Genomic DNA, 12,922 nt, shown 5'->3' with positions numbered 1-12,922 from the left:
CCTTTGCTAAAGCATAGGGCTAAGAGAGAATCACAACAAAACACCTCCCCCTTAAAACCAGTACTTCAGAGCCCTGTTAAATCAAAAGAAAAATTCTTTCTCTCCTCCCCAGTCCCACAGCCCTCAGGATTTTAAATGGTAATGATCAGTTCATTTGAGAAGATGGCATTTTAGTGCTTCCCTTCACAAGCTCTTAAGGCGTATAAGGTGTCTCTTTCCCAGTGATGTGCACCTCCTTTTGTTTTCTAGCATTACTGGAACTGACCTGGCATGGATCACTGGGTGAGCAGGCAATCTTAAACAATTCTCATATAAATTACTGGTTCCTTTCCAAGTGCAATTGCTCACAGGGTAATACACCATTTTACAACTCTGATATCAAAGTCTCTTCGTTCTACTGAGTTCCACACCCCCTACTAATCCCACCACCAGGAAATGTACAGACAAAAAGACTGATGGAGATGTGAACCTCAGAAATGTAAACTCTTGGTTACAACTTCCAGCACGTACATAGTGGGCAATTTGGAATCCTTCAGTTCTTCTGCTCCCTTCTTGAATTCCTGTCAAATATTCTTTTCTTGCTTTAAAGGCCACCAATGAAAACAAAAATATCAAAATAACATATTTCACATATGTAGAAACTAAAAAAAGTGAGCACTAATGAATATGGACGGCTATTAAAATATATTTTTTAAAACTTTCCAGAAAAGAAAATAATGCTCACATTTTATGATTCATGTTTATTAGATAGAAATGACACACTGTGCTGTGCTTCCATGCAAATGAAGCTCATGTTAAATGAGCACTCCTAGATGCACTGGATACTAATGATGGCCACATTTTCCAAACCAATGTCTTTTTTCCCATAAACTCTAATGACAAGGTGTGTTTTTACTGACAGTCGACTTGGATCAGAGCATGCAGTATTGTATTTCAGGTTGTGGCTCTGTAAAACCCTGTAACTTTCTTTGAAGTTGAACAGTGTCAGTCTGTTTCCATGTCTGAATAACTCTTAGAAGAGCCTGCCTGACCCAGTCAACTCCTTGAAACATAGTATTTCCCCATAATTGATGTTCCAAATGAATGTCCTTTCATAATAAAATGTGCTGGAAAACAAAACAGCTTTGCATCCGGCACAAGTTGCATCATAATTAAATTTTATTTTATCCCATCGAGGCATGCTAAATGTTGAGCAAAATATAATTTTAAGTAATTTGTTTGTATTCTTATCTGTAGGAGTTGGAAATTAACAGCGTTGCTAGTTTGCGTTTACTGTTAAGCCTGGAGAGCAGAGAGATTGCTTTGCAAACATTACAGTTATTATGTCTGCAGTTGGTACTCTTTGTATAAATTATTGATCAGCCAGCTTATTTTTCTTTCTGCTTAATGGATATTATAGCATAGCCGTTTACAACGCTATAGTTAAGGTTGTGTCAGCACTTCCATTATAATAAACCCTCTGTTACAGGGGTTTATAACTTGTTGTAAAAATTTGCTCTGGGCTGAAACTTGACATACAAGATCTCAGGCTAGAAGGTGGCAATTGTTCTTCTTTCAACTTTTTAAAAAATCTCTTTGTTCTGGAAGGCAATAAATAAATAAACACTTTATTCTTTTCTAACAATCCATGAGATTTCTGACTTCAAATAAAACAATTTTTATAAGCTATTTGTTGGACAATGACCTCTTCTTTTAAGCATAGAGAAAAGACCAAGATAATAAGTTAAAACAACAAAGCATATAGAAAATCAACAGAAACTTTTATAACCAAGTAAAATACATTTCTCCTAATGCTGAAAAACTACACAGTAATTTATGATTCAATATCAAACATTTTTATGCTATAACAGATTATATGTCCTCTCCCCACTCTCAACTATGTCTCTTGAGCAATTCCTATGCCTTCATACTGATCTTCTTTGGAGGAAAGCAAGTGTTGGGTTATTTAAAGAGAAAAGAATATGACAATTAGAAAATGCCATATATTAAAAGGTACAGTTACAAGTACAATATTTATTACAAAACTAGGGATTTAAATATCTGTCTGACTTTTTGACCTTATTTCAGTCGACTGCACCATTCCTCTCACAATGACCTGATTTAAGAGATGAAGGGAATTAATCTCAATTTATATTATTCTTGTTGCTGCTTCCTTTTACAATCTGACTCTACAATGATCTCAATGTGTTTATTTTTTTTTAATTGAATAGTAGGCTGGGCAGCCCTTAACACCAACCTACAGATGAAATTAAGGACACTTAACTGGAAGTAAGTAGTGATAGAAAAGGATAACTACATTATCATGGAAAGTTGACCATGTGTCATAGAAGTGATGCAGTTTGAAGTGAGAGAAGCAATTCCAGGTTGAATAGTGTGTAACTATTCTTCTTGCCACTACCCTCTCTCTTCAATATGAGTTTAGAGATTTCTCAGAATATACCCCATGACCAGTGGAATATTTTTTGCCATATGTCACCTTCATCTGAACCAGGAGAAAAGGGGATGAGGATGGGTTAGGGAGGGACTAACAGTGGTGCCAAACGGCACCATTTGTCTATGGGAACTATGTAAAGGCGAATGTGAATAGACAATTATAATGCATTCAGTAAGCATATATACACAGTCCATGCATTTCCATGGTGTAAAGCAGAGCAGAACTATTTATAACCATTTTAACCACTTCTTTATTAAGAATAAAAGTTGGCAATATAAAGTTTGAGTGCTTCAAGTTATAATCTGTTCTCCTTCAGCTCCCTACCTTTGGGTAATTCATCACCAAGCTCTCTGTGCTTGATTAGAGAATGCATCCTTAAGTCTTATATTGTTCTTGAGGAGAAGGAGGGCAGTGGAAAAGAGAGGGAAGGTATGGAAGTAAGAGTCACCAAAAGTCAGAAGTTGGAAGGAACAGTGGGGAGACAGAGATTGAAAGTGTAAAAGTAAGGAAGTCTTTGCTTAAGGTAGTTGAGGTTTATCTGCTGAGCCGATTGAGGAGGTTGTGTGTCTGAGTTAAAAAGGCTTGAGAGAGCCACTTGGCATAATTTCTCTATCTTCAATGATTTACTACTGAAGTGCAAACATCAATTTTGGATTCTCTCCTGAGAAACATTTAACAAAGTCAGTGAACTACTGGTACCCTGATATCTTTTTAGATTTGCCAAACTTTGATAGCTCTTTAATAAACCTATGCTTGAAGTTGATCTTTTTTTTTTCTCCTAAGGAAACAGGTCCATTAGTAAATACATAGATGTAAAAATGATCTTCCTCTTTACTTCTCCTTTGTGATATATCTTGGAATTGTTGAGAAATGCACTCTATTGTTAAAGCTATTTGTGTCGGGTGTGCTAATGCACTCTTTGATTGAGTGAATTAGCAGTCATAACAATCTGGCAGTCTGGCCATAGAAGTGTGCTCAAATTGATTTGTGTTATGGCCGGACTGGAAAATCTAGTGTTAGTTGTTTTTTGCCCTGGGGCATTGTTTGTACCAAACTCCACTTTTCATTTAATTTTCCAATACATTTTGGAAGATTGAAATGCTTGTGATCAACATTTGATCTACTTGCATTATTTTAAAAAAAAATCTGAAAGTAATTTCAGATTCCAAAAAACCTTGCTTTCAATTAGAGTAAACATAATTAGAGTGACGTCGTGCTCAGAATGGTAAATCTCCTTTTGAATCTATTAAGCATTTTATCTCCTTGTCCTGCCACTGAAAGGGATTCATTCTATATCTGGAATATACATCTGTATGTTTTTGTGTATGTCTCTAAGAGAACTTGGGAAAAAATTAAAATAATAAAATTGCAATGAATCTTTTCTTCTTGTCATTTCTGCATATGCCCAAATTGTTTCCGTTTCACTTAGTGATGCTATAAAAAGAGGATACTCAAAGCTTTTAGGAAAACTTGAGATATTCAAGAAATACATTCAGATATATATTGCCTTTAAGTTACTCCATCATTTTAGTTTTTTATATGCTATGAAATATGCATTTCCCTTTTTTCAAATAATGATATCAATTATTATATTGAAACTCTGAAGGTTTAAAGACATGACTTATCCTGGCTTTGTCAATATTTGTATCTTTCTTACAATCTTCTGCTTTGCAGTCATTTACCAGAATTATAATGCAGCATGAATAAACCTAAAAAATGACTATTAATTAGAGAGAAAGCTTTGTGAAATGATTTAGTCAGTTTCCCCACTTGAGAAATCAGTGAATAAAATAGGTCAATAGATAAGAATGGAATGGATGTAATACAGTGCTGTGTTTCCCTGGGTTATAAAAAGGGTCAGAAATAAATCCCCATAGAATTCATGTTTTCATACTCATAAAATAAAATGATACTTACCAAATCCCAACTCTATGTCCATCTTTCTACAGATTTATTCTTCTTTTTAAACCACAGGTTTTGAAAGTATGTTTTTATGTGTCCCTGTTTCATTTCCCTGTCACTGCCCCTTTTAACCAAATAGGATGCCCTCATCCTCGGGCTAAAGTGCCTGTTGTCATCCAGGTATTCAGCGGGACTTTAGCTGCAACAGCTACTTTGTATTTTTTTACTGTCTCTTGCAACCTTACAGCTCTTCTCAAAACTGCATTTCATGCTGCACTGAACTCTGCATCCTGTGCCGATTTTTGTTAAGTAATAGACAGCAAGACCTGAGACCACTCTCTCTGTTAGTTCCCATTCGTAGGGATCTCATTGTCGGGCGGGGGGTGGGGGGGTTGTGGGGGAAGGGAGGACGGGGAAAAGGGAGGGGAGGGGCCAGAAGGGGGCAGAGGGAGGGAAGAAAATACCTTCCCTGAACTGGTACAAGCTAAGCTTCAAACGATATCCTAGGAAAGAAATTAAAGACTTCTTAATTAGTGCAGCAATTAAGCTTTCTTGGTAGCATTTTAATCAGCACAGGCCCTATCAAAGGACAAACAGAACGATTTGCAGGTCTTTGAATTTTAAACAGTCGTATTGATTTCAGCACAATACGTCTTCACAAAACACAGGGAGAATTTTCTAATATCAGTTACAGTACTTTGAGTTTTGCTTATGCAAATTGAGTGAAGGTTGGGGAAGATGAGATGGAGGGAGAGGACCTGAAACAAGCGGAGATGTAAAACAATAAACAAGCAAGACGAAAGCTCTAAAGGCTAAAGATGCAATGGAGTGAGAATTCAAAATCTCTAAGTTGATTATCTGTTGTTGTTAAATAACTGTTTGCCTTACTCATTGGCAACATTTCTCAAAAAGAAAGAAAGAAAAAAAAAGAAAGAAAAAAAGAGATAAAACCTTCAAAATTTTCAAGGCTTTTATTTCCTACATATTTTAATTTGTGCTATATGCCTTTTCTAATCCTATTGTTTGATTGAAGGGATAAGTGGTGGTTCCCTGAACTGATTTTGAGACCTGAGGTCAGGGGAAGGAAGGCCGGAGAGCTCTTATTCAGGTGGGGGCAAATGTCTCTCAGCCCTGCTTCTGAGTGGAGGACGTGCTCGGAGGCAAAGGTTTCCCTGCAGTAGAAAATTTGGAGTTTGCTTCGAAGCAAGGTGGGATTATGGCTTGGGCTACTATCATTACCTCCTGTCTGTAGCTTCCGAATGTGGCAGGTATTGGATGAGTGATAGTTTAAGGAAATGTAAAAAATGAGAATGGTAATGGCAGATGTTCGGCATTTAATTCCCATTTTTCCATTTGTGGGTCTAGAACTTAAAATAATGAGACTGTAGTTTAGTCTTTTAAAACCGTATCAAAATTTATTAAAGTTAGGCATAGAATTCCAAAATAAAATTAGCTTTTCAGGGCTTAATAGTTTCTTCCTCCCCTCCCCTCATTATAATAGTAATTTGGCATGTCTTTAAAAAGTGATGTTTTCTAAAACATGCAAAAACACTTAAGGAAGTGTTTTGATGTATGTGATATATATTGAATTCCTACTTTTACCTGATAACAAATTTGAAGACTGAAACATTAATAAAAATTATTTCTGAATGTATTACAATACATTGGTTAACCAGGCCAGACAACTGTGTAAACTTTAGTTGTCCTTGCAGAAGTTTATGGACTTTTCTGCAACAATCGATTTTCTGAATTCTTATCTCCCAGGAAAGCCTCCTGATTTAACTGCTATGTCCCAAAAACTTTAGCATAATCATACACTAATTAGTCCATAGTGTCATATTTCTATTTCTCGGCAGACAGTTCCTGCACTTTTTGACACTGCGATTCACAGAGTTCAAAGGCTTAAAATGATAAAGAGAAATGTGATCATTTCAACACCAGAATGGCGAAAATTTTATTATAAAATTTCCCAACACTGTGAACCTGCTGCTAATAGTTTATTTTAAAAATCTGTCAAGTGCTAAAGCATTGCTTCATATCTTATGAACTTACTGAACATGTGTAGACCGGTTCAAAGGCTAACTATTGAAGATACTTGGAGATATGAGCAGCAAATAGATTTGACCCATATTCAAATCATATGTTAGTCAAAAATCCTTGAATAAATACTTCAATGCAACAAGTTAGAAAAGAGAAGAAAAGGAAAGAGGAAGGAAAGGAGGAATAGAGTCAGTCTAAACTCAGCCTCATGTTGTTTTAAGCACAGCTAACCAAGTCTTTACGAGTCAACTAGTGAGCTTTGTTTTTGTTCTTCTCATTATTTACAAAACATATATTTACTGACAAATTGAAAAGGACTTTCCAAAACTACAGCAGCACTTTTCAAACATGAAAAAAAAAAACAAAAAAAAAAAACTATTGTGTTGTCCAAAAACCACATTAGCAACTGGCCTTGGGTCTTAAAGGACATGAGGATAGTTGGTTAATGTGTAAGACAGGTGAATTAATTATAGAGTTTTGGGTAAGAAAAGCCTTTTTCCACTTTCTAAATCTTCAAGAATACCTTATCTCCTTGATATCTCTAGGTTTAACAGGTATTTCTGGCTGGCTTTTGGGGCGACAGTGAAGTTATTCTAAATCATCCACATCAAGGCAAGCATTTCTTTCCACAACCTATTAGGAAATATGGAATTGAATACAGAGCTTTCCATTATTCTTAAGCGATTTCGGACTGACTTTCTTCTCACCACTTGAAAACTGTCCTGGAATTTTCACAATCTTTATATAAATAAATAATTTAGTAGAGAAATAAAACAATCAGATGCAAAAGGACATTACGCTTTGCTTACATGTGAATTTTCCTCAAAATAATTTCTGAATAATCATGAAGTGGGGGCTGTGTTTTCATTTCTAGCTCATTGCCAAAACGCGTGGAGATGGATCCTAAATCCTTGAAGGAGAGCTCGGAGCGCTCAGGCTCCTCTTTAAGTTGGCGGGCGATTGTTTAGAAGCTTTGGAAAAAATTACCAGTCGCCGCGGACGAAATGGAATGTGAGACATGCAATCTAACGGTAGTAGTAGAAGAGAAGTAGATGATCTCCCTCTCCTTTTCCGATCGCCACTTCTGTGTCCCCGGCTTTTCCTCTCCGTCCCTCCCACAGTTTCTTTCCGTATCCTCCCCCTCCCCTCCTCCTTTCCTCGCACGCTCCCTCTCCAGTGTCTCGCGCTCTCGGAGTCTCTCCTCCGAGTTCCTGGTTGGATAATTTGGGTTAATACTAGTGAGTGAGGTTTTTGCGGCTTCAAAGGGTATTTCAAGTTTCCGGAGCTCCTCCCCTCTGCACCGTGTGACAACAACAACTCGTCCAGCCGGCAGCCTGCACTTTTCAGCTCATTTTCTCTCTGTCATTCCCCTCTCAATCTTTGATCAATGTACTTGCCAGGGAGAGCCCAAGTCCTTCAAACCTCCTCCTTTTCACCTTCATCCTTAACTTTGTGCTAGAGCGGGACCCACACAACAACAGCCGACCCTCCCCGCGCCCCCCCCAAACCAGCCCTCGATCCCAGCCCCCGGAGAGGACTCGCATTTCGACTTGCGGGACACTTTTGTGCGTTTCTCTCCAGAGCGCCTCTCGTGCTCGCCCCTCCTGCGCTCGCTCTTTATTACCTTCACCTCCTTTTCTCCCCCTTCTCTCCCTTTCTCCTTCTTGTTCTCTCCCGGAGTTGTTGTTGTTGCCCCACTCGCTCCTTCTCCCCCCTTTTTTCCCCCTTACCCTCCCGGGGGTGTGTGGCAACTTTTCCCTTCGCTTCTCCTCCGTCTGTTTCCCCTTATATGTGACCATGGCAGTGCCGGCGGCTTTGATCCCTCCGACCCAGCTGGTCCCCCCTCAACCCCCAATCTCCACGTCTGCTTCCTCCTCTGGCACCACCACCTCCACCTCTTCGGCGACTTCGTCTCCGGCTCCTTCCATCGGACCCCCGGCGTCCTCTGGGCCAACTCTGTTCCGCCCGGAGCCCATCGCTTCGGCGGCGGCGGCGGCGGCCACAGTCACCTCTACCGGCGGCGGCGGCGGCGGCGGCGGCGGCGGCAGCGGAGGCGGCGGCGGCAGCAACGGCAACGGAGGCGGCGGTGGCGGCGGCGGCGGTGGCAGCAACTGCAACCCCAGCCTGGCGGCCGCAAGCAACGGCAGCGGCGGCGGCGGCGGCGGCATCAGCGCTGGCGGCGGCGTCGCCTCCAGCACCCCCATCAACGCGAGCACCGGCAGCAGCAGCAGCAGCAGTAGCAGCAGCAGCAGCAGCAGCAGTAGTAGCAGCAGCAGCAGTAGCAGCAGCAGCTGCGGCCCCCTCCCCGGGAAACCCGTGTACTCAACCCCGTCCCCAGTGGAAAACACCCCCCAGAATAATGAGTGCAAAATGGTGGATCTGAGGGGGGCCAAAGTGGCTTCCTTCACGGTGGAGGGCTGCGAGCTGATCTGCCTGCCCCAGGCTTTCGACCTGTTCCTGAAGCACTTGGTGGGGGGCTTGCACACGGTCTACACCAAGCTGAAGCGGCTGGAGATCACGCCGGTGGTGTGCAATGTGGAACAAGTTCGCATCCTGAGGGGACTGGGCGCCATCCAGCCAGGAGTGAATCGCTGCAAACTCATCTCCAGGAAGGACTTCGAGACCCTCTACAATGACTGCACCAACGCAAGGTGAGTCGGGGGGGATAGCCCCCGCCGCCCGTGCCCCTTCCCACCCGCCTGCTCGCCCTGCCCTCGCTCCCTTCCCCGCGCCGCTCGCTCTGCGCGCCCGCGAGCCGCGCGACCCGGCGAGAGCGGCCCTCTCCTCTCCCTGCTCGGGGCTCGCCAGCCGCGCCCGACCCCCTGAGAAGTTGGCACTTCACCCTGCCCAGACCTCGCTCTTCGGCCCGGTCCGCCCCTTGCCCTCTGGGTCCCGGGGATGGGCTGCTGTGGGACGCGGGAACGCCGAGCCTCGGGGCGGAGGGGACGAGAGGGAGGAGGACGGCGCCTTTCTTGGAGCCACAGCCCCCTGCCCTGGGCGCGCGGGCGCCTGGAGACCCCTCTCAGCGCTGCTGTCCGCGTTCGTGCGCTCCCCAGGACCTGGGTTCCACGGCCAGCCTCCCGGCACCGACAGAGCTGATCTGTGGCGCCGAGCGGCGTCCCGGGGGCGGGGGGAGGTCGTGACCTGCTCCACAGGGCTCGGGGAGCCGGGAGACGCGCTCCGGGTGAGGAGCCCGCTGGGAAAGGCGAGGGAGCGGGCCAGCACCCGAGGAGGGCACTTTGAGGTCGGGAGGGAAATGACCCGCAAGGTTGAGAGACCGGGTCCATCCCGGGGGATGAGCTCCGGGGAGTTGAGCTCCGAAGCCCGGCGGAGAAGCCAGCCGAGGGGAGGGGTCTGTGTGTTCGCGCATGTGTGCGTGTGTCCGCGTGTGAGCGAGTGCGTGTGCAAAGGAAATAAAGGGGTACAGTGTCCCCGGAGCAGATGCGAGGGCAACCAGCAGGTTTTCTTCGGTAGGGGGAGGTGACCGATTGCCCGAGAGACGCAATGGAAGCCGAACTGGAGAGACTAGGAAGGAAAGCCACGGAGCGCGCTCTCTCTCGATCTCTCTCTCGAGCTCTCTCTCTCTCTCTGTCTGTCCAAAGCGTGTTTTCTTTCTGTCTTTCTCTCTCTTTTCTTTTCTTAAAGGTTAGTAGCTTAAACAGCGAGCAGGTGCACACTTTGCACTGGGATGCTCAGCGGCCCTGATACTCTGTGCCTTGGCTTCCCCAGCCCAGCAAAGCGCGCGCACGGAGGAGGCGGCGGGACCGGTCCCCAGCCAGACCAGTTTTATGCTAATGAACGCTCAGCGGGGGAGGATCTACCGAGAGGGGGCGGGAGTGGGGCAACTTGTCAGTTTCGGGGTAGAGATGATCATTCCACCCCCTTTCACAGCTCTGCTTTGTCCCCACGGTTCTCTGCAAGGAAGCGCAGAGGCAAAAGTTCAGAGTGAGATTCAGGGAGAAAGAGAATAGGGAAAGTTGAAGACCTGAAGCGGGCACGTGGGAACTGCGCGCAAAATTTGCGCGGAAACTTCGGTACCCTCCAAATAAATTTGAAGATTGAGAGAAGGAGCGGAGTTAGTGTGTGCCCCCGCAGAGATAGGGAAACTTAGGTGGAAAGGAAGTGTAACAAGGAGACCAGAAGGATACTGGGTTGAAAAAGCGCTAGCTCTTTTTTCCATGGAGAAAGACTTCTCGCTTAGTGCCCGGGAAGGCTGTGAAACGAAAAAGATTCGAATTCCAGTCCAGCAAATGTCCTATCCTGACCTAGCCAGAAATTCTTTTCCGTGTTTAGGTACTCTTGGTTCCATGGGACATGGGTGTGTTTGGGCTTTGAACCTTCGACTATTTTGGGGTAAATGTGTGTGTGTGTGTGTGTGTGTGTGTGTGTGTGTGTGTGTGTGTGTGTGTCTGTATGTCCGCGAGCCCAAAAGTATGGACAGGCGGCAGTAAAGTTGGGGAGGGTGGTGGGGGTTGCGGGAGCAAGATCACTAAACGTCATTTACTCAGATAATTGGAGTTCTTGGTCGTGCAGAATATAAAATATTTGCCCCAAATCTGTATTAAAACTATTTGAATCAAGACAGAAAAATTGTTCTGGTGTTATGCAGAAAGCTAGGTCAAATTTGAAGCTAGTTCAGATATGATTGTTATAAAATTGTCTGCCTATCCAGTAAATTGGTGAATTGCTACTATTTTTTCTCCTTAGTAATCAAACATCTACTCTCCTCGGAATCCTCTTTCTGTGTTTCTTACAGCACACTAGATACTAGATAATTAAAGGCCATTTCACATACACACACGTAAACACAAAAAATTGCTAGAGAAAACTTTCTTCAATGACTGCATTATAATAAATGTTATAATCAATGTTAAACTTGATTCATTCCCTGAATTTTTGCCTAGATTTGAAGTCCTCACCATGTGGTTGGAGAATATTCTTAAAGTTATTAACTAAATATTTTTCAAGTTTTTTTTTCCCCCCTGAGGTTAACAACAGATCTGGAGTTTAAACTTGCAGAGCCAAGATAAGTTAAATCCAGTGGAACTGTTTATCTCTTCACAAATATCTCATCATTACTGTAATTATGTTTCAATCACCTGGCCTTAATAATTTGCCATTACATATGTTGCTCTAAAACCCTATTTCAAGTTATTTTTAAGTTAAAGGCGGGAAGTTTGTTGATTTAGTATTGAATTTGATCATGTATCAACTAAAAAAGCTTACTCAAACTTAAATACATGCAATATTGTAGTCATTAACTTGAGAAGGTGTTTAGTTGCAAATACCTACCTTGGTTTTCCTAACTCTGCCACTGATTGAAGAAGTTGAGAACTTGTAATGGAACTCCCTCTCACCAAATATACTGTTTACCTTGTATTATTATTTTTAATGATTATTATAAGCATTATTGTCTTATTTCTTACCTTTTAAAGCTTTGAAATGTTTTGCATCTAGCATTTATAAAATTATGATTACTTTTTTCATTCAAGTCCAGTTTATATCTTTGCTATGAAGAACCTTTTTTATTCACCTAGATATATGAATTTATTTCACTTTGGTTTCTTTCTCCTCTAGCTACTTAACTGGCTAAGGGAGTAATTTATGTAGAGTATAAGAGAAGCTGAGCAAGAAGGGAAACTATATAAAATTACTATCTATACACCCATATATGTGTGTATATAATTTACACATGCACATATCAGAATTTATATAAAATGAGAAACATCAAATCTTAGCACTCTCAGCTTTTTACAGAAACTATATCTATATCTTAATAGCATGGAATAATAATACCAGGGATTTTGAGGAACCGAAATGATGTTACAGAAAAGTAAGATTCATAAACTTGCTCAAAGTGGCTCAGTAAGTTAGTAGCAAACCTTTAAGTGGATTTAATTTGCTTGGGGCTATTGCATTAGTATGCTATCTATGAAAACTAGAATAAATGTTGAAGCCATCTGTCATTACCACAAGGAGATGAAAAAGAGACTATCACCTGCTAGACAGTAAAGCTAAAAAAAAAAAGGTCTCAAAACATGAAAGAAATGTAAGGAAATATATTTAAAAGTTGTCAAAGGACAAAGTCTGTCCTTGATCAGCTTCCTCCAATTATTATTTTAAAACTAAACATTAGTTGCATGAACTTGGCTGTTGCAACAGAGGTCAGTTAATTAACTGCTTACCATTAAATAACAACAAAAAAAGAAAAGTAATTATGTACATGGTCAAATCTCTGTTTGTATGAGTCAGTTCCCTTTTTGTAGATTTGGGTTAGGATTCAATTTTCCATGAATTCAGGTTTTAAAAAAGTGACCCTGTTTTATTATGTTATCTAAAATATTCATTTCTTTCATTGTTGTAAGAAGATAATTTTGTCTCACGATCTTGTTTGAAAGATCGTGATGTAGGTTCTAAGTAACCCTAGATTTGAGGAGTTTTTAACTTAAGTAGATTCCAGTTAGTCTTATATATTTTATAGGCACATACATATATTCACAAACAGAATTCTTTTGTCTTAAAATATCATCCATGGACAAAATATTG

At 41.9% G+C, this 12,922-nt stretch overlaps 1 protein-coding gene across 1 annotated transcript in view; it reads left to right on the top strand.

The window, feature by feature from the left end:
* Positions 1-7,969: 7,969 nt before the first annotated feature.
* The window catches only part of DACH1 (dachshund family transcription factor 1), a 429,676-nt gene continuing 424,723 nt past the window's right edge, over positions 7,970-12,922 (top strand). Inside the window, exon 1 of the mRNA XM_030813482.1 lies at positions 7,970-9,027. Within this exon, the coding sequence (XP_030669342.1) occupies positions 8,174-9,027 (854 nt within the window). The 5' untranslated portion in view covers positions 7,970-8,173. The remainder of the gene's footprint in view (positions 9,028-12,922) is intronic.

The sequence above is a fragment of the Nomascus leucogenys genome, chromosome 5, assembly GCF_006542625.1.
Source record: "Nomascus leucogenys isolate Asia chromosome 5, Asia_NLE_v1, whole genome shotgun sequence".
NCBI lineage: Eukaryota > Metazoa > Chordata > Mammalia > Primates > Hylobatidae > Nomascus > Nomascus leucogenys.
Note: the sequence above shows the minus strand (reverse complement) of the source record. Positions and strands in the feature narration are given on the sequence as shown.